The sequence below is a fragment of the Lynx rufus genome, unplaced genomic scaffold (genome assembly GCF_022079265.1).
Source record: "Lynx rufus isolate CCGP_SWC_20201006 ecotype Redwood Valley unplaced genomic scaffold, mLynRuf1.p SCAF_4, whole genome shotgun sequence".
In the NCBI taxonomy this organism is placed as follows: Eukaryota; Metazoa; Chordata; class Mammalia; order Carnivora; family Felidae; genus Lynx; species Lynx rufus.
This window is the reverse complement of record NW_025814856.1, coordinates 24,251,798-24,274,290: the sequence shown is the minus strand read 5'-3', so window position 1 is coordinate 24,274,290 and position 22,493 is coordinate 24,251,798. Positions and strand designations below refer to the sequence as shown.

General features: G+C 37.6%; 1 protein-coding gene across 6 annotated transcripts in view; it reads left to right on the top strand.

Moving 5' to 3' along the window:
* The window catches only part of TASOR (transcription activation suppressor), a 56,846-nt gene that overhangs the window by 21,618 nt on the left and 12,735 nt on the right, over positions 1-22,493 (top strand). For all 6 annotated transcript variants that reach the window (XM_047097219.1, XM_047097220.1, XM_047097222.1 and 3 more), the window contains exons 12-16: positions 14,050-14,122; positions 14,223-14,294; positions 15,709-16,410; positions 19,939-20,345; positions 21,624-21,765. In XM_047097219.1, the coding sequence (XP_046953175.1) occupies positions 14,050-14,122; positions 14,223-14,294; positions 15,709-16,410; positions 19,939-20,345; positions 21,624-21,765 (1,396 nt within the window). The remainder of the gene's footprint in view (positions 1-14,049; positions 14,123-14,222; positions 14,295-15,708; positions 16,411-19,938; positions 20,346-21,623; positions 21,766-22,493) is intronic.

The window sequence follows — 22,493 nt, the reverse complement described above, 5'->3', positions numbered from 1 at the left end:
GCCTGTATTTTCCTGAAATATGATGAGTTGATCATCCATTTATGAATGTATTTCTTTCCATATTCAGTTGCCTATTGTTTGAGTGCTTTGTGTTTTTATTTTATTATTTTTTTTTTACTATTTTATTTCTTAAAATTTTTTAAATGTTTATTTTTGAGAGAGAGAGAGCGAGCAAGCAGGGGAGGGGCAGAGAGAGAGGGAGACACAGAATCCAAAGCTGGCTCCAGGCTCTGAGCTGTCAGCACAGAACCTGATGTGGGGCTCCAACCCACAACCCTTGAGATCATGACCTGAGCCAAAGTCAGATGCTTAACTGACTGAGCCACCCAGGTGCCCCTGCCTTGTGTTTTCTTACTTATTAGAGGAATTTTTAATACATTTTTGGGTCCTAATACTGAGCTATGTGTGCTAGAATTTTTTTTTCATAATCTATGCTTGCCTTTTCACTTTATTCCTGGTGTTTTTTGAAGAACAGATGTTCCTAACTTCAATGTGTTTAAATTTATCTGCCTGAATGTTAAGCACTGTTTGTGACTTTAAGAAATCTTTCCTTACCCCCTAGATCTTACAGGTATTGCCCCTGTGTTTTCTTCTGAATATGTAATGACTTTGCCTTTGGCACCTAGGTCTTTAAATAAATAAATAGGTTTTTGCTTGTTTTGTTTTTGTGTGATATAATATAGGAATCCAATATTCATTTTTTCCCCCAATATGAATACCAAATTGTTCCTGAAACATTTCTCCACCGAGAAGCCTTGATATGAGGTAGAGTCAACTGCCTCTTTTGGGAACTGTTTTGCTATTTGAGATGGAACTTTTTTTCAAATATTTAAATATCAGCTTTGCTTTTTACTTTCTTTAATTTTTTTTTTTCATTTTAGAGAGAATCCTAAGCAGGCTCTGGGCTGATGTGGGACCCCATGACTCTGGGATCATGACATGAGCTGAAATCAGGAGTCTGTTGCTCAACTGAGTGAGCTCCTTAGGCTCCCCTCAGCTTTGCTTTATGCAAAAAATGTTAGAATCAGATTTTAAGGTGCCTCCCCCCCCCAAAAAAAAGCCCTATTGAGATTTTTTAATCTATAGATGAAATTTGAGAGAATTGATGTGTTTTATGTTACTGTCTTATCCATGAACAGGATTATCTCTTTACTCTTTTAGGGTATTCTTTTAGTAGAGCTTTATAATTTTCTGGGTACATGTCTTGCTTATTTTTTGTTTGGTTTATCCCCAGCCATTTAATTGTTTTTGGTGTGATTGTAAACAGTATTTTCCATTTCAGTACATTTTCTGTTCGTTGTGTATATAAAAATGTAATTGATATTTATTAATTATATGTTAGATCAGAGTATGAAATTTGAATAATTTATTTTTTGTACATTGTTTGAGATTGCTATATAGATTATATTATCTGGAAGCAACATTGTTTTTTTTTTCCTTTCTAGTCTTCAAGCTTTGTATTTCTCTTTCTTGCATTACTATTACTGTGTAATCTAGGATCTCCAGTACAATGTTGAATAAAAGTGGTAGTTGGAGGCATTCTCTGGTCTTTGATTTTAAAAAGAACATGTCTAACATGAACCATTAGGTAGGAAGTTTGTAGTAGATTTTTCATAGATACCTTTATCAGTTCAAAAATTTCCTTCATTATTTTAACCACTATGGGTTTTGAATTTTTTTTTAATGCTTTTTTCATTTTTTGTTGTTGTTTTTGTTTTTGGCTTTTATCAAGTTGGTAACAAGGTGTATTAGGGTTCTCCAGAGGAACAGAACTAATAGGATGTACATATATAGAAAGAGATTTATTATAAAGAATTGGCTCACACAGTTATGGAGCCCATAAAATTCCAAAATTTGCAGTCACCAAGCTGGAGAATCAGGAAAGCTTATGTGTTAAAGTCATCCAAAAATATTCTCAGAAGCAGCCAGAATAGAGTTTGACCAAATATCTGGACACCCTGTGGCCCAGTCATGTTGACACACAAAATTAACTATCACATGTAATATTTATTCTGTAGACTTAGAAGATGAATTACATTTATCTTTTGCCAGTATTAAACTATGTTTGTATTGCTAGTTAAGAACACCAACTTCACTTTTTTTTTTTGTTTTGTAATGTATGGTTTGATCTGTGAATGTTTTGTTGAAAAATTTTGTATCTGTGATAAGTTAGATTGACCTGCAATCTTGTTCTTGTCTAGTTTTTGTATCAAAGTTATACTAGTGGGCACCTGGATTGTTCAGTCAGTTAAATGTCCAACTTTTGATCTTGGCTCAGGTCATGATCTCATGGTGAGATTGAGCCCTGCATCAAGGTCTACACTGACAGCACAGAGCCTGCTTGGAATTCTCTCTCCCTCTCTCTTTGCCCCTTCCCTGCTAGTGCACACACACACTTTCTCTCAAAATGAATACATAAAAACTTAAAAGTTACACTAGCTTCTCAGAATTGAGTTGGATAGTTTTCCTCATTTTGTAAGAGATGTTTGTACATATGATTAGAATAATCTGTTCTTTGGATGTTGGCTAGCACTTAATTACAAAACTGTCTTCGTTTTTCTGGATGATTTTAAAGTACTGATTCAATTTAATAGTTAAACTTCTCAGGTTTTCTATTCTTATGTCAGTTTAGATATATTATGGTTTTGTTTGGTTTTTAGGAATTTGTCCATTTTTTCTATGTTTTTGAGTTTATTGCAATATAGTCATTTAAATAGTCTATTAATAGCTGCTGTGAGCATTATTATGTGATAATATTTTCATTATGCCTTCCCTTATTAGTCACTTTCACCAGGGGTTTGTGTGTTTTATTAATCTTCACCAAATTATGGTTTTAACCTTCTGTTATATCTTTGTTTTACTCTTTTCCTAATTTTAGCTGTTCTATTAATTTCAACTTTTGGGAGGTTCATTTTATTTCTGCTTTCTTTTTTTTTTTTTAATTTTTTTTTCAACTTTTTTTTTTTTTTTTTTTTGGGACAGAGAGAGACAGAGCATGAATGGGGGAGGGGCAGAGAGAGAGGGAGACACAGAATCGGAAACAGGCTCCAGGCTCCGAGCCATCAGCCCAGAGCCTGACGCGGGACTCGAACTCACGGACCGCGAGATCGTGACCTGGCTGAAGTCGGACGCTTAACCGACTGCGCCACCCAGGCGCCCCCTATTTCTGCTTTCTTAAGTTGGAAAAATGGTCAATGCAAGTACTCTTTTAGTTGCATTCCACAACTTTTAATATGTAGGATTTTCATTATCATTCAGTTCTAAGTACTTTTTAGTTTCCATTATGATTTTCTATTTTGATATGTGATGTAGAGGATTGTTTTTAAATTTCCGAATATATAAGAATACTTTTGTCTTTTTTTTCCCCCATTTAATTGTTATAATCAAAACAGGTGGTGATTATTTGAAATGTATTGATACTTAATCTAAAGCCAACTTTGTGGTCAATTTTTGAACATGCCCTGTAGATGCTCTGTAGATTTGCCAAAAAAAGTGTATTCTTTGTTAGATTCTGGGTACACAATTCTGGGTTGACAGCTATTTCCTCTTAGTGCTTTGACTATATTACAATATCTTCTGGCTTCTATTTTTGTTGAGAGGTCAGTTCTTAGTCTAATTATCGTTCCTTTGTAGGTCGTCATCTTTTTTCTGGTTGCTTTTTTTAATCTTTGTCTTTGGTGTTTTTCAACTCTATATCTAGGTATAGATTTCTTATTTATCCACCTTGGTATAATTTGATATCTGGATTTATAGATGCATTTCTTTTTTTTTTTATATATATATATATATGAAATTTATTGACAAATTGGTTTCCATACAACACCCAGTGCTCATCCCAAAAGGTGCCCTCCTCAATACCCATCACCCACCCTCCCCTCCCTCCCACCCCCCATCAACCCTCAGTTTGTTCTCAGTTTTTAACAGTCTCTTATGCTTGGCTCTCTCCCACTCTAACCTCTTTTTTTTTTTTTTTTTTCCTTCCCCTCCCCCATGGGTTCCTGTTAAGTTTCTCAGGATCCACATAAGAGTGAAACCATATGGTATCTGTCTTTCTCTGTATGGCTTATTTCACTTAGCATCACACTCTCCAGTTCCATCCACGTTGCTGCAAAAGGCCATATTTCATTTTTTCTCATTGCCATGTAGTATTCCATTGTGTATATAAACCACAATTTCTTTATCCATTCATCAGTTGATGGACATTTAGGCTCTTTCCATAATTTGGCTATTGTTGAGAGTGCTGCTATGAACATTGGGGTACAAGTGCCCCTATGCATCAGTACTCCTGTATCCCTTGGATAAATTCCTAGCAGTGCTATTGCTGGGTCATAGGGTAGGTCTATTTTTAATTTTCTGAGGAACCTCCACACTGCTTTCCAGAGCGGCTGCACCAATTTGCATTCCCACCAACAGTGCAAGAGGGTTCCCGTTTCTCCACATCCTCGCCAGCATCTATAGTCTCCTGATTTGTTCATTTTGGCCACTCTGACTGGCGTGAGGTGATACCTGAGTGTGGTTTTGATTTGTATTTCCCTGATAAGGAGCGACGCTGAACATCTTTTCATGTGCCTGTTGGCCATCCGGATGTCTTCTTTAGAGAAGTGTCTATTCATGTTTTCTGCCCATTTCTTCACTGGGTTATTTGTTTTTCGGGTGTGGAGTTTGGTGAGCTCTTTATAGATTTTAGATACTAGCCCTTTGTCTGATATGTCATTTGCAAATATCTTTTCCCATTCCGTTGGTTGCCTTTTAGTTTTGTTGGTTGTTTCCTTTGCTGTGCAGAAGCTTTTTATCTTCCTAAGGTCCCAGTAATTCACTTTTGCTTTTAATTCCCTTGCCTTTGGGGATGTGTCGAGTAAGAGATTGCTACGGCTAAGGTCAGAGAGGTCTTTTCCTGCTTTCTCCTCTAAGGTTTTGATGGTTTCCTGTCTCACATTTAGGTCCTTTATCCATTTTGAGTTTATTTTTGTAAATGGTGTGAGAAAGTGGTCTAGTTTCAACCTTCTGCATGTTGCTGTCCAGTTCTCCCAGCACCATTTGTTAAAGAGGCTGTCTTTTTTCCATTGGATGTTCTTTCCTGCTTTGTCAAAGATGAGTTGGCCATACGTTTGTGGGTCTAGTTCTGGGGTTTCTATTCTATTCCATTGGTCTGTGTGTCTGTTTTTGTGCCAATACCATGCTGTCTTGATGATTACAGCTTTGTAGTAGAGGCTGAAGTCTGGGATTCTGATGCCTCCTGCTTTGGTCTTCTTCTTCAAAATTCCTTTGGCTATTCGGGGCCTTTTGTGGTTCCATATGAATTTTAGGATTGCTTGTTCTAGTTTCGAGAAGAATGCTGGTGCAATTTTGATTGGGATTGCATTGAATGTGTAGATAGCTTTGGGTAGTATTGACATTTTGACAATATTTATTTTTCCAATCCATGAGCAGGGAATGTCTTTCCATTTCTTTAAATCTTCTTCAATTACCTTCATAAGTTTTCTATAGTTTTCAGCATACAGATCCTTTACATCTTTGGTTAGATTTATTCCTAGGTATTTTATGCTTCTTGGTGCAATTGTGAATGGGATCAGTTTCTTTATTTGTCTTTCTGTTGCTTCGTTGTTAGTGTATAAGAATGCAACTGATTTCTGTACATTGATTTTGTATCCTGCAACTTTGCTGAATTCACGTATCAGTTCTAGCAGACTTTTGGTGGAGTCTATTGGATTTTCCATGTATAATATCATGTCATCTGCAAAAAGCGAAAGCTTGACTTCATCTTTGCCAATTTTGATGCCTTTGATTTCCTTTTGTTGTCTGATTGCTGATGCTAGAACTTCCAGCACTATGTTAAACAACAGCGGTGAGAGTGGGCATCCCTGTCGTGTTCCTGATCTCAGGGAAAAAGCTCTCAGTTTTCCCCCATTGAGGATGATGTTAGCTGTGGGCTTTTCATAAATGGCTTTTATGATCTTTAAGTATGTTCCTTCTATCCCGACTTTCTCAAGGGTTTTTTTTTTTTTGTTTTTTTTTTTTTTTTTTTTTTCAACGTTTATTTATTTTTGGGACAGAGAGAGACAGAGCATGAACGGGGGAGGGGCAGAGAGAGAGGGAGACACAGAATCGGAAACAGGCTCCAGGCTCTGAGCCATCAGCCCAGAGCCCGATGCGGGGCTCGAACTCACGGACCGCGAGATCGTGACCTGGCTGAAGTCGGACGCTCAACCGACTGCGCCACCCAGGCGCCCCTCTCAAGGGTTTTTATTAAGAAAGGGTGCTGGATTTTGTCAAAGGCCTTTTCTGCATCGATTGACAGGATCATATGGTTCTTCTCTTTTTTTTTGTTAATGTAATGTATCACGTTGATTGATTTGCGAATGTTGAACCAGCCCTGCATCCCAGGAATGAATCCCACTTGATCATGGTGAATAATTCTTTTTATATGCTGTTGAATTCGATTTGCTAGTATCTTATTGAGAATTTTTGCATCCATATTCATCAGGGATATTGGCCTGTAGTTCTCTTTTTTTACTGGGTCTCTGTCTGGTTTAGGAATCAAAGTAATACTGGCTTCATAGAATGAGTCTGGAAGTTTTCCTTCCCTTTCTATTTCTTGGAATAGCTTGAGAAGGATAGGTATTATCTCTGCTTTAAACGTCTGGTAGAACTCCCCTGGGAAGCCATCTGGTCCTGGACTCTTATTTGTTGGGAGATTTTTGATAACCGATTCAATTTCTTCGCTGGTTATGGGTCTGTTCAAGCTTTCTCTTTCCTCCTGATTGAGTTTTGGAAGAGTGTGGGTGTTCAGGAATTTGTCCATTTCTTCCAGGTTGTCCAATTTGTTGGCATATAATTTTTCATAGTATTCCCTGATAATTGTTTGTATCTCTGAGGGATTGGTTGTAATAATTCCATTTTCATTCATGATTTTATCTATTTGGGTCATCTCCCTTTGTCATCTCCCTTTTCTTTTTGAGAAGCCTGGCTAGCGGTTTGTCAATTTTGTTTATTTTTTCAAAAAACCAACTCTTGGTTTCGTTGATCTGCTCTACAGTTTTTTTAGATTCTATATTGTTTATTTCTGCTCTGATCTTTATTATTTCTCTTCTTCTGCTGGGTTTAGGCTGCCTTTGCTGTTCTGCTTCTATTTCCTTTAGGTGTGCTGTTAGATTTTGTATTTGGGATTTTTCTTGTTTCTTGAGATAGGCCTGGATTGCAATGTATTTTCCTCTCAGGACTGCCTTTGCTGCGTCCCAGAGCGTTTGGATTGTTGTATTTTCATTTTCGTTTGTTTCCATATATTTTTTAATTTCTTCTCTAATTGCCTGGTTGACCCACTCATTCGTTAGTAGGGTGTTCTTTAACCTCCATGCTTTTGGAGGTTTTCCAGACTTTTTTCTGTGGTTGATTTCAAGCTTCATAGCATTGTGGTCTGAAAGTATGCATTGTTTAATTTCAATTCTTGTAAACTTATGAAGGGCTGTTTTGTGACCCAGTATATGATCTATCTTGGAGAATGTTCCATGTGCACTCGAGAAGAAAGTATATTCTGTTGCTTTGGGATGCAGAGTTCTAAATATATCTGTCAAGTCCATCTGATCCAATGTCTCATTCAGGGCCCTTGTTTCTTTATTGACCGTGTGTCTAGATGATCTGTCCATTTCTGTAAGTGGGGTGTTAAAGTCCCCTGCAATTACCACATTCTTATCAATAAGGTTGCTTATGTTTATGAGTAATTGTTTTATATACTTGGGGGCTCCGGTATTCGGCGCATAGACATTTATAATTGTTAGCTCTTCCTGATGGATAGACCCTGTAACTATTATATAATGTCCTTCTTCATCTCTTGTTACAGCCTTTAATTTAAAGTCTAGTTTGTCTGATATAAGTATGGCTACTCCAGCTTTCTTTTGGCTTCCAGTAGCATGATAAATAGTTCTCCATCCCCTCACTCTCAATCTAAAGGTGTCCTCAGGTCTAAAATGAGTCTCTTGTAGACAGCAAATAGATGGGTCTTGTTTTTTTATCCATTCTGATACCCTATGTCTTTTGGTTGGCGCATTTAATCCATTTACATTCAGTGTTATTATAGAAAGATACGGGTTTAGAGTCATTGTGATGTCTGTATGTTTTATGCTTGTAGTGATGTCTCTGGTACTTTGTCTCACAGGGTCCCCCTTAGGATCTCTTGTAGGGCTGGTTTAGTGGTGACAAATTCCTTCAGTTTTTGTTTGTTTGGGAAGACCTTTATCTCTCCTTCTATTCTAAATGACAGACTTGCTGGATAAAGGATTCTCGGCTGCATATTTTTTCTGTCTAGCACCCTGAAAATCTCGTGCCAATTCTTTCTGGCCTGCCAAGTTTCAAAAGAGAGATCAGTCACGAGTCTTATAGGTCTCCCTTTATATGTGAGGGCACATTTACCCCTTGCTGCTTTCAGAATTTTCTCTTTATCCTTGTATTTTGCCAGTTTCACTATGATACGTCGTGCAGAAGATCGATTCAAGTTACGTCTGAAGGGAGTTCTCTGTGCCTCTTGGATTTCAATGCCTTTTTCCTTCCCCAGTTCAGGGAAGTTCTCAGCTATTATTTCCTCAAGTACCCCTTCAGCACCTTTCCCTCTCTCTTCCTCCTCTGGGATACCAATTATGCGTATATTATTTCTTTTTAGTGTATCACTTAGTTCTCTAATTTTCCCCTCATACTCCTGGATTTTTTTATCTCTCTTTTTCTCAGCTTCCTCTTTTTCCATAACTTTATCTTCTAGTTCACCTATTCTCTCCTCTGCCTCTTCCATCCGAGCCGTGGTGGTTTCCATTTTGTTTTGCATTTCATTTAAAGCGTTTTTCAGCTCCTCGTGACTGTTCCTTAGTCCCTTGATCTCTGTAGCAAGAGATTCTCTGCTGTCCTGTATACTGTTTTCAAGCCCAGCGATTAATTTTATGACTATTATTCTAAATTTACTTTCTGTTATATTATTTAAATCCTTTTTGATCAGCTCATTAGCTGTTGTTATTTCCTAGAGATTCTTCTGAGGGGAATTCTTCCGCTTGGTCATTTTGGATAGTCCCTGGTGTGGTGAGGACCTGCAGGGCACTTCCCCTGTGCTGTGGTGTATAACTGGAGTTGGTGGGCGGGGCCACAGTCAGTCCTGATGTCTGCCCCCAGCCCACCGCTGGGGCCACAGTCAGACTGGTGTGTGCCTTCTCTTCCCCTCTCCTAGGGGCGGGATTCACCGTGGGGTGGCGTGGCCCGTCTGGGCTACTTGCACACTGCCAGGCTTGTGATGCTGGGGATCTGGCGTATTAGCTGGGGTGGGTAGGCAAGGTGCACGGCGGCAGGGGGGGCAGGCTTAACTCGCTTCTCCTTAGGTGATCCACTTCAGGAGGGGCCCTGTGGCAGCTGGAGGGAGTCAGATCCGCTGCCGGAGGTTTGGCTCCACAGAAACACAGAGTTGGGTGTTTGCGGGGAGCAAGCAATTTCCCTGGCCGGAACCGGTTCCCTTTGGGATTTTGGCTGGGGGATGGGCGGGGGAGATGGCGCTGGCGAGCGCCTTTGTTCCCCACCAAACTGAGCTCTGTCGTCCGGGGGCTCCGCAGCTCTCCCTCCCTTTGTCCTCCAGCCTTCCCGCTTTCCAAGCAGAGCTGTTAACTTATGACCTCCCAGACGCTAAGTCGCGCTTGCTGTCGGAACACAGTCCGTCAGGCCCCTCCGCTTTTGCAAGCCGGACTCGGGGGCTCTGCTTGGCTGGCGAGCCGCCCCTCCGCCCCAGCTCCCTCCCGCCAGTCCGTGGAGCGCGCACCGCCTCGCCGCCCTTCCTACCCTCTTCCGTGGGCCTCTCGTCTGCGCTTGGGTCTGGTGACTCCGTTCTGCTAATCCTCTGGCGGTTTTCTGGGTTATTTAGGCAGGTGTAGGTGGAATCTAAGTGATCAGCAGGACGCGCGGTGAGCCCAGCGTCCTCCTACGCCGCCATCTTCCCTTCCTCCTAGATGCATTTCTGTAATACAATTAGTCATTATCTTTCTGATTATACTTCTCCTTCATTCTTTGTAGACTTTTTCTAGGAACCTAGAGCATTCTATGCCAGGTCTTTTCATTATGTTCTTGATGTCTGTGAACTTCTCTTGTGTTTTACATCTACTTGTTTCTCTGCTTCATTCTGAGTGATTTCATCATAGTTACCCTCTAGTTTACAAATTCTGTCTTTAGCTGTGTCTGGTTTGTTATTTAATCCATTCGTTGAGTTTCCAATTTCACATAATATTTTTGATTTCTTAAAAGTTGTATTTGCTTATTTTTAAGACCTGCCTGGTCTTTTTCTTTTTAAATAGATTCTTGTTAATATTTTTTAGAAATACTTATTGAGGACATGGAGGTTCTATTCTGATATTAAGGAGGTATATTGAAATAAGCTTCATTTTAGCCATTTCTATTTTTATTATTATTTTTTAGAGAGAATGCGAGTGAGGGAGAGGGACAGAGAGAATCTTAAGCAGACTTCATACTCAGCGTGGAGCCCAACATGGGGCTTGATCCCACGGCCCTGGGATCATGACCTGAGCCAAAATCAAGAGTTGGATGCTCCACTGACTGATGTTTATTTATTTATTTTGAGAGAGAGAGTGTGAGCAGGAGAGAGGCAGAGAGGAAGAGAGAGAATCTTAAACAGGCTCCATGCTCAGCACAGAGCCCAACACGGGGCTCAGTCCCACAACCACAAGATCACAATTTGAGCCTATATCAAGAACCAGATGCTCAACCAACTGAGTCACCCAGGTGCCCCATGCCTAGCCATTTTTAAGTGTACACCTTTTCAGTGATGTTTAGTAGATTCACAGTGTTGTGTAGCCATCATCACTATCTAATTTCAGAACATTTTTATCACCCTAGAAAGAAAAGAAACCTCATACCTGGTAACCATACATTCTGTATTTGTTCCTCCTCCAATCCCACTATGAATCTACTTCTGTCCTTATGGATTTGTCTATTCCAGACATTTTATATAAATGGAATCATGCAGTATGTGGCCTTTAGTGCATTGCTTCTTTCACTCAGCATAATTAAAAAAAAATTTTTTTAATGTTTATTTATTTTTGAGAGAGTTGAGCAGGGGAGGGGGAGAGGGAGAGGAAGACACAGAATCCAAAGCAGGCTCCAGGCTCTGAGCTGTCAGCACAGAGCCCGACGTAGGGCTTGAACCCATGCACAACGAGATCATGACCCGAGCTGAAGTCGGTGATGCTTAACCAACTGAGACACCCAAGCACCCCTTGCTCAACATAATGTTTTTAAGGTTCATCCATGTTGTAGCATGTCAGTACTTCATTCCTTTTTATGGCTGAACAGTATTTCATTGTATGGATAATACCACATTTTGTCAATTGTTTCTATTCTTTGTTATGAATAAGCTGCTATGAACATCTGTGTATCAATTTTTATGTGAATATGTTTTCAGTTCTACCAGTTATTTCTTTAAGCATCTCATATCTGTTTTATATATTACATCTGTTATTCCAGTTTGAAGCCCTTGGGCATTTGAATCTCTTGTTTCTGCTAAATCTCACTTAGGGTAGCTTATTTCCTCCTAGGTTGTGAGCTTGATGTTTTATATTATTAACACACTTTTGTTTGTTTGTTTGTGTGTTTGTGTGTTTTTAAAGATTTTCTTTTTAGGTAATTTCTACATCCAACATAGGGCTCAAACTCACAACCCTGAGATCAAGAGTCATATATGCTCCACCGACTGAGACATCCAGGCGCCCCAACACATTTTTGTTTTTGTACCATGTTACCTGTAATATTTATATGGAAAGTCAAAATAGTAGAATTGAGTAATAAAAATTAATGACTGGGTTAATATTGTTTTCTGAGGGGAAGAAAACAATAAGGTGTAATCGAGGTAGTAGGAGAACCTAGTTGACAGGTGTTTGCTTTCCTATAGCATTTAAAGTATTTCTTGGAACTAAAGGGCAAAAATACTACTGTTAGGGCCTCTGTCTGCCTGAGTGGTGTTGCTGGGTATAGAGTCCCTGTGCTCCATGAGACTCTGGGGACATTGAGGCCCCTTAAAAGACAAGGAGGGTCTTTATGCCACAGAGCCAATGGAATTTTTAAAAACCTGGTACTTGGAGTGGGGTGAGACATTAAAAAGAATCAATCTCCTTAGTTACCACAAAACATGAAAATCTTACTCATGCTTCCCAACTTCCTGTTCTGACAAACCCGGAGTTGGGTAAAATGTTAACAGAAATATATAGGATGTATAAAACATTTTTGGACAAAAGTGGTTGAATCTGAAACAAAAATGTTGCAGGTACATTTTCCACCTTACTTTTGGCTATTCAAACGGTGTTTTTATTTTTTATTTTATTTAAAAAACATTTTTGTTTAAGTTTATTTATTTATTTTGAGAGAGACTCAGACAGTGCAAGTGGGGGAGTGACAGAGAAAGAGAAGGAGAGAGAAAATCCCAAGCAGGCTCTGTGCTGTCAGGCAGGGCTCCAACTTATGAAACTGTGAGATCATGACCTGAGTTGAAACCAAGAGTCGGTCACTTAAATCGACTGAGCCACCCAAGCTCCCCTAAACCACTGTTTCATTATTTTATTTTTTTTTTTTCAACGTTTATTTATTTTTGGGACAGAGAGAGACAGAGCATGAACGGGGGAGGGGCAGAGAGAGAGGGAGACACAGAATCGGAAACAGGCTCCAGGCTCTGAGCCATCAGCCCAGAGCCCGACGCGGGGCTCGAACTCACGGACCGCGAGATCGCGACCTGGCTGAAGTCGGACGCTTAACCGACTGCGCCACCCAGGCGCCCCAACCACTGTTTCATTAAATGTAAATTGATAGCAGTTACTTTTTGTCCTTTAAATTTGCGTTCTTACACAGACTTTGTTTACTGGAATAGTTACAAATTTACAATACAAATTTAGGTAGCACACATTTCCTTTCAGAGCCCGGAGTTCGTTTGTGTGCAACTGTCATGCTCAGTTCTTCCTTTATTTCCCCTTTCTTTAAAATGTATTGTGAACAATTACAATAGCTCCTGAAGTTTCTTTGCATTACATTGTTTTCTTCCCCCTCCTGCACAGTGCTGTTGAGTTTTTGTTGTTTTTTGAACTCCCGTTCAAAAGGATATATTTTTGAGGGCATTCCTGGCTAACTTGGCATCCTTGTCTTTTTACAAATGAGCCAGTGATCTTTTCCTCTAGATTTGTGTGTTTGTCATAGTCTGTCATTACCCTTTTCCCAGTCATAAGTACTCTGATGCCTGCAAACTGTTCATCAATTATAATTTTGCCTTTGTTCATGATGTTGCCTCTATTGAAATGTTCTTCCCATAATCTCAGGCTCTTGGCAATATTCCCATCCTTCAACATCCAACTTAAGTATGCTCTTGGCATCTCTTCTAACCATAAATAAATTATAGTTTTTCTCTGTTGTTTTATAAATCTTTTCGAGAACTTTTCTATCTTGACTAATTATTGACATTTCTTGTGTTACTCTCTCCATCCAATTATAAATTACTCTCAAGGCTCTTGTGTTGCTTATCTTTGAAGTTACTTCTGGCAAGGGAAATTGCCTTAGATGTGAAGTGTGTTCTTTATGTGAAAACATTAGATTATAGCAACACATTTCATTTGAGATTAGCCTGTACTCACAGAAAGGCAATGTTTGTGCTGTAGTTGTTTTATACCCCCAACATCCAACACACTGCCTTGGCAACTAATAATAGGTCTTTTGAATTGCTGAGGAAGATATTTGAAGTCTTTAGTTTGGTCCTTGCATTTTAACTTCAAGGAAAAATCAGCAAGTTGGTTTCACAGTTAATTAGAGGAATTCTTTCAGTAGTAATTTCTTGTTTTCATTCTGAGAACTAAGTAATTTTTATTCGATTGGAATTCTGTTAATCAGAGAGTAGAGCTTTTAATTTAGTAGAATTATTTTTCCTAAAGAAAGATCAATAACTTATTGTTTTCTTTATAATTAGTAGAAATTGCTATGTCTTTGCCTTATGAGTAATAATAAAACAGATACAACTTGTTCCCTCTTCCAAAAATGCAGGTTCTTGTTAAACCTTTGGGAGACCGAGGATACCTATTTCTTCTCTCTCCTTGTCAAATGGTTTCTCCATATGGTAGGTGATCTCTTTAATTTTTACAGTTCTTTCTAAAATTTTTAGTTAAAACATATTGCTAATCAATTTGGCTTCTGTTTTTTTTGTTTTTTTTTTTTAGAACATCAGACTGCCAAGTCTCGAGTCCTGCATGCTTTATTTCTATTTCAAGAACCTAGAGGCATAGTTACTTGTAAGTTCTTTGAGTATCTAAATCTAGTTACTTATAGATACTTACATTTAATTGAAATTTTCCAAATATTTTGTTTCTTACATTTTGGGAAATACTGGGAATATTAAGAGGTCTTAGCAAAATAAAACACATTATATATGACTTGGGTTTTTTTTTAACTATTAAAAATTATTTGGTTGTTACCAGTATTTTCACTAAATAAACATGGGCTGTAATTATTAAAATACTACAGCTTAGATTTTTGGGTTTTATATTAATTTTTATCTTAGTTCAATTTTGCATCCAGATTTTAGTAACAATAAAAGAATCGTGTGCTAGGTTAAATTTATGCCATTTAAAATTATAAAAGCTTTTCACACTGATTTTTTTTTTTTTTTAATTGAACTTAGTTAACATACAGTATAGTCTTGGCTTCAGGATTAGTAGAACCCAGGGATTCATCTCTTAAATATGACACACAGTGCTCATCCCAAAAAGTGCCCTCCTTAATGCCCATCACCCCTTTAGCCCATTTCTCCACCAACCTCCCCTCCAGCAGCCCTCAGTTTGTTCTATTTTTCACACTGAGGTTAGAGAAAATTTGCTATTCACTGTTTCTAAGAACATACTTCAATGCTATATTAAGGTAAAAGTCCCACTAATGGGTTTCACTGTTAGATTAGGAATGTCATTTTCTTTCTTTTCTTTTCTTTTCTTCTTTTCTTTTCTTTTCTTTTTTTCTTTTCTTTCTTTTTTTTAATGTTTATTTATTTTTGAGAGAGAGAGAGACAGCACGAACAGGGGAGGGGCAGAGAGAGGAAGACACAGAATCTGAAGCAGGCTCCAGGTTCTAAGCTGTCAGCACAGAGCCTGATGCGGGGCTCAAAACCATGAACTGTGAGATCATGACCTGAGCCAAAGTCAGACGTTCAACTGACTGAGCCATCCAGGCGCCCCAAGAATGACATTTTCAATTGTAGCCACTTGGTGCCTGCATATCTGCTTATGGGGGTAGAACATTTATGTGTAGTTAAAGTTGTTACAGTATAGCAGGAAGGAGTGACATTGCTATCGGTTGCAGGACTCTTGCTAGGAGCCTCATATCTTGCCCTGCTTCTTTATTTCTCCTTACATTTTGCTTGCCATCAGTTGAATTGCCCTAGGGACAATGGGAAATGAAGAAGATCTTCAATGAGTGGGTTTTTCCCTTTACAGACATGTTCTGCAATTTTGTTTTAGTTTTAATTTCTTATTGGCCTGTTTTTAGAAGCACGCTATTCATCTATTTCTGTATTACATATATGTACTAGGGTACATACTTCTAGTTCGGTTCATCATTAATGTATGAATGATTGCATTTCTCTGACAACATATAGATCTGTATTTGATTAATTTCTTGCTTGCTAACATAGTTTGCTTTTTTGTTTGTTTACAGCACAAAAAGGTTCAACTAATGCAGCACCACAGAAGAGACATGAGAGCATGACAGATGTATTAAAAATAACTCAGTTTTTACAGTTTGCTTTGATTCAGTGTCGAAAGGAATTCAAAAATATGAATACTATAAATTTTCATTCTGTTGTTGAAAAGTATGTAAATGAATTTTTTAAGCGAGGTTTTGGTTCAGGTAAACGAGAGTTTATCATGTTTCCATACGATTCACGATTAGATGATAAAAAATTCTTATACTCAGCTCCAAAAAATAAATCCCATATTGATAATTGTTTGCATGCCTATATTTTTCGGCCTGAAATGTATCAGTTACCAATTTGTAAATTAAAAGAGCTTTTTGAAGAAAATAGAAAACTTCAACAGTTCAGTCCACTTTCAGATTATGAAGGCCAAGAAGAAGAAATGAATGGTACAAAAATGAAATTTGGAAAACGAAATAACTCAAGGGGTGAAACTATTATACCTAGAAAGCACAAGTCCTCTCATTCTTTGGATTATGATAAGGATAGAGTCAAAGAATTGATTAATTTAATTCAGTGTAGGAAAAAAAATGTGGGTGGGGACTCAGACACAGAAGATATGAGAAGCAAAACTGTCTTGAAGAGGAAGCTTGAGGATCTACCTGAAAATATGAGAAAGCTCGCCAAAACCAGTAATTTATCTGAAAATTGCCATCTATATGAAGGTAAAAATATCAGGTTGCTTTTATATAGTATAAAAATAACAACCAAAACTAAAGTAGTTCTGTCCTTTCCCCTAGTACAGGGGTCTGCAAATTACAGCCTGAGAGCCAATCCAGCCTGTCCCCTGTTTTTGGAAAGAAAGTTTCAATGGACTACAACCACGCTTATTTATGTGTATATGGCTGCTTTCACGCTATAATGGCAGAGTTGAGACAGAGACTGCTGGCCCATGAAGCCTAAAATATTTATTGTCTGGTTCTTTACAAAAAATATTTGCCAACTACTGCCTTAGGACATCAGGTTTCTGAATTGTGTAGCTTAGGCTGATAGGAGGAAAATAAGTATGCGTAGCTCTTGTTCTATTAATTGGAGTTCTTGTCCTTTTATATCCCTTTAATTGTATAATTGGAAAAGTACATTGAATATTGGGTTCTTTTAGCATGTTGCTTAATGAAAGGAACCTTCTGAGCTTTAAAATTAAGTTTCTTTGATGCATACACATTTTTTTTCCACTCCAGGAGCCTAGTAATATGTTTGGCTTCTCTTTTTTTTTTTATTTTTTTTATTTTGTTTTATTTTGTTTTAGTTGACAGTAAAAGACAGAAATGGGAGACCCTAAACTGTGTGTTTCAGTATTGCAAGTAATATAAAACATTTTTCATCTAGAATTTTAAGATCTTTGCTAAAGTAAGCATGAAATGTGTTCCTTGCGTTCAGACACCTTTGAATTTTGCAATGCTGCTGCTGTTCTTATTGATTATGGCAGATCTCAGTATTCCATTCCTGTTGCTTACTAAGCTGTTTTACTTGTATGTGTTCGCATTCAGTGGGTCTCAGAACTAATTTGAATCAATGTCTTTATTGTACTATTCTTCTAGCAATCTGTGTTTGTATCCTCAGTTACTTTTTACTTACCTGCTTTCCTTAAATTCTTCTCTTCCTGCACATATGGTAGCCACTAGCCACGTGTTGTTATTTAAGTTTAAGTTGAAATGAAGTAAGAATTCATTTCATGCTTTATACTTGATATATTTCATCAGCCATACCACCATATTGAAATAGCACAGATAGAGGACATTTCCATCATTGCATAAAGTTTTTTTAGCCAGTGCTGTTGTTTTCAGTCTTTCAAGTGTTCTTTCTTCACTTGACCTGTGTTCTTTTTCTTTCCAACATTTTCATCTTATTCTTACCTTTGGCTGGCTTTCCTAGCATCTGTCACTCATTTCAGTATCATCTTCCAGTCTTAGCTTCTGTATTTGTCTTTCAAAGCTTTTTTTATAGGCTGGCATGTCCAGCCTGAATAACCATGATTCCCACTCTTTTTTCACATGTTCTTTGATTAGGGCTCATCTCTCTCCTCAGAATATGTCATGGTCAGCAGTTTACTTCTCTTTCTTTCTTCATGTACAAAGCATCTTTGATTTATCTCAAGCCTCATATCTTTGCTTGATCCCTCCTTAGCTTTCTGGCTCTTTTCCTTGACGGTTTTCATTTCCTTTACCTTACGCTGTGCTGAACCTGTTGACATTTAGTGATCTGCACTCATACTGTTGACCTGTATCTTGAAAATTAAGTGCTTACTATGTGCCAGGTGCTTTACATTTATGGACTCATTTAGTTCTTGAGTGGTAGACATTATTATTCTTATTTTTCAGATGAGGAAACCATCTCAGAGAAGTTAAATAATTTCCCCTAAAGTTACATAGTTCACTAATCCATGTTTAATCCATAACTTACTTGTGACTGACTTTAAAACATTGTTCCTAAACTTGACTGTGTTTCCTAGCACTGAGCACATAATGGTCAAGATACTTAAATTTCAGTACTGTTTTAGCTGTTAATTGACTAATTTTGTTAAAAATGTAAAAAAAAATAGTTGTGGGTGACAGGCTTTATCAATAATAAAATGGTGGGAAAGCCATGCTAATTATAATAACTTGAAGGAGAAGCAGGGCAGGGGAGAAGGGAGAAGAGATAGGTTAAACTGGAACAAGCGACAGTCAGACTTGTATTTCTAGGTGTTCCTCATTTGTGTTTCTTTTTAGTCATTTTGATTTTTTAATTTTTGATTTCCGAAAGTAGAGATTTAAAGGTTGGATTCTAACTTTTAAAATACCCTCACCTTGATTTGATGGTGAATCTACTCATTTAATAAGAGGTAATCTGGGGCGCCTGGGTGGCGCAGTCGGTTAAGCGTCCGACTTCAGCCAGGTCACGATCTTGCGGTCCGTGAGTTCGAGCCCCGCGTCAGGCTCTGGGCTGATGGCTCAGAGCCTGGAGCCTGTTTCCGATTCTGTGTCTCCCTCTCTCTCTGCCCCTCCCCCGTTCATGCTCTGTCTCTCTCTGTCCCAAAAATAAATAAACGTTAAAAAAAAAAAAAAATTAAAAAAAAAAAAAAATAAGAGGTAATCTCCTAACCTCCCTACCCTCTTTCACATTAACTTTTTGAGGTATGATTTATGTATAATGTACCCATTTAAGTGTACAGTTTAAAGATGAGTTTTGATAGCTATGTTACCACCACTCCAATATAGAGAGCATTTCCATCACTCCCACATGTTGCCTTGTATTCCTTTGTAATCTCACCCCTCCCTACCACTGAAATGCTTTCTGTCTCTATATAATAGTTTTCCTACTTCTATAATTTTATAATTTCATATATTTAGAATCATACAGTGTATACTATATTATTTCTAACTTTTTTTTTTTTTTGGTACATTATATATACTATGGTACATTATATATACTCTGTCTGCCTAAATTGGAAATCATGACATCTACTCAGGCTTTACCCTCCTTCAGCATTAAAAACATGGGACTTTTGAACATCTATTCCTTTTGCAGGCTTTAAGTATAATGGTTGTGCAGATTACCCACATTTACATCTGCTTGGAACCATGTCTTAACATGTTTTCTCTCATATTGCTTTTTGTTCTTAGTGCAGGTTTGGTGTAGATTTCTTCAGGATGATTTTGTAGCTTTGTTATGAAATTAAGTAATCTAGTCATTCAAAATAAGGTTTTAGATTATAAGAATATCAGTCATTATCTTAAAGACAAAATCTAGTAGGTATAGTCCTGGTTTGTTTTTTAGTAGATTGAAATGTAACCTGCATATCTTCTAACATTTTGCAAAATTACAAGTATACAGATATTTTATATAGTTTTCAAGGCACTTGATAGACTTTGGGGTTTTGGTAATAGAGTTTAAGGTGAATACAGTACAGGTATTAATATATATTATTCATACTACCAGCATGTCTGAGCTCATTTCTCCATTAATACAGTTTTCAAATTATGAAAATAAGCTTTCATTTATGGGAAATTTTAGTTTTGTGCAAAATTTTAGAACCTGTCATATCTGTAAAGAAAGGGATGGATATTCTTATACAGTCTAAGCCAGTGGTTTGATTGAATTCCTGCCCACAAATGTCTTATAATTTTTAAATATACTTGATTTTTAAAATTTTTATGCTACCATTCCAAACTTAACTTTGAAAGATGGTTTTTCTTTCTCTTTCCCTTCAGAGTCTCTGCAGCCTATTGGCTCTCTTGGGCATGATGCTGATTTGAGACCTCAGCAGCAAGATACCTCTAATTCCGGTGTTGCTGACATCCATCGGCTGTTTAACTGGCTATCAGAAACACTAGCAAATGCACGTCATTCTGATGCATCCTTGACAGACACAGTCAACAAAGCCTTAGGATTGAACACTGATGATGCCTATGAAGAGTTGAGACAAAAGCATGAGTATGAGTTGAACTCTCCCGCAGATAAGAAAGAATATGAGCAGCCTACTTGTGCAAAAATTGAAAATGTGCATTTTAAGGGTACTCAGAGCCCATTGTTAGAAATTGATACATCATTGTTAAAGTATCCTGTTGCTGTTTCTACCAGTGAAGTAGGCACTGACCATAAACTACATTTGAAAGAAGTAAGCATATGTCTTTTGATTACCTTGGTTGCTTTTGTGAATGTGTGTCTGAAAGAGGATGTAGGTGTGTTTCAATGTTTTTTTTTCCCCTTTCAAAAAGAAATTACACATTTACAATGAAAGTATCCAGGATAGTATTTCTAAGTTATCCCTGTCACAGAGGGATAAATGTAGATATAGTTGTTTTCCTTCCTGCTTAGAGAATTATGTATATAGGCTTATATATAAAGTTGAATCCTCAAAAGATTAGTTTTCTACTGGCAGTACCAGAATCCGAAAGTGAGGCAGATGAGGTGACCACAGCCTGTACATCAGTGTCACAAACAAGACTAGGTACTTTGTATTTTTCATGCAAATAGGAATGGAAAGTGAGTGTCCTTTAGGATTACCTCTGAAGTGACTCAGCATTGCTTGACAGGACATCCAGTTTGTTTATGATATAAGCTTAGAGAGTACTGATCTCTAGCTGAGAAGTAACCTTATCTCCTCCAAGAAGGGGTTGTATCTCTGGGGAATAATAATAATAGGATAGCACCATGTTCCTACTGGCTTATTTCTAATTTCCTCTTTCCTCCTGTATTTCTTCCCTGTCTTTGAATAAAAGTTGTATGCATGTCCCCAGGCTTTCTCCATGCAGTTTTAGGATATTCCTTTTTTTTTTTTTTTAAGAGGAGGTTGATGGCAGGAGACCACTTGGGGAAGTATGTAACTTATGTAACTTAAATTCTTAACATTTCTTGACATATTTAATACTCTAAATCAGGTCAATGGCAGCATTAGCCCATTGCCTATTTTTGTAACTAAATTTTTTTGTGGAATACACCATGCTCATGTGCTTAGGTATTGCCTCTGGCTGCTTTTGCACTACAGTGGCAGAGCTGAGTATCTGGCCCACAAGGCCTAAAATATTTGGTGCTTTACCAAAAAAGCTTACTAACCTCTGCTCTAAATCAACATCAAATTATGTTTTGAGGGAAAAAATTATGTTTAAATTTAAGACTAGAGAGTTATAACTTTGTCATGTTGATCTTACTCATTTGTAATGTTTAGATTGAAGCTTGTGGATTTGCTATTAAAAAATAGTTGTTTAGGGGCGCACTGCCTGGCTCAGTTGGTGGAGCATGCAACTCTTGATCTTGAGTTGTGAGTTCAAGCCCCACGTTGAGCGTGGAGCCTATTTTAAAAAAGAGAGAGAAAGAAAGAAAGAAAATAGTTGTTTATTCTTGACATAAAGATTAATTGAAAAGAAAGCTATTGAATGTGTACTCTAATTTTTAGGATCCAAATTTAATTAGCATGAATAATTTTGAAGATTGCAGTTTGTGTCCCACTGTTCCCATTGAACATGGATTCCGCAGACAATCTAAGTCAAATGATGTTGAAGAGACTGAAATACATTGGAAACTGATTCCAATTACAGGTAAGAACAAGTATACTGAGACTTAGGTTTGCTTGGTTTTACTTAGGGACCAGTTTCCTGATGGGTTTCATCTTTTCTAGATTCCATTCTTGGGTCACTAGGTGGTTCATCTTACTTGGCTCTGACATCTTGGTATCTTATTTTGAACAATGTAATTGTTCATTATTGAGTGTTGCTGTAAAGGTCAGTATCAGCAAGTATGTGCAAAACAGCCTATAAAATCAGAAGGATTTAAAACATACTTACTCTTCCTATGGAGTTGTTAGCATGCAGACTTCCAAATGAAAATTGTTGACAGAAATGGAGTTTCTGATAAGGTGAGCTAGTGACAGAGATGAAATGATGGTCTTTGGGGTAGCGGATTAAATACTATCTTCTCAAATTATTAGAGCAGACTTCACTGTAACAAGCTATCATCTGAGAAGTGGGCATGTTGAAGTTCGTCTATTTGAAAGAAATTTCTTAATATTAGATTATCCTAGAGAAATTAGGTCATTGTAGAGAATGGCCTAAAATTATCAAATGCAAAAATCCCTAGAAAGCTTATTGAACCATGTAGGTTAGCAAATGTTGAAAGATCATTTTGCAGTATTCTAATTTCTCTGTGCAAACACATACATATATACTCACATATATACATACTCTTAATATTCCAAGTTCTTACTCATCTTTGTAAGCTAAGCATTTTTGGAAATATTCCCAGGGTACATCTTTTCCATTCCTAGACC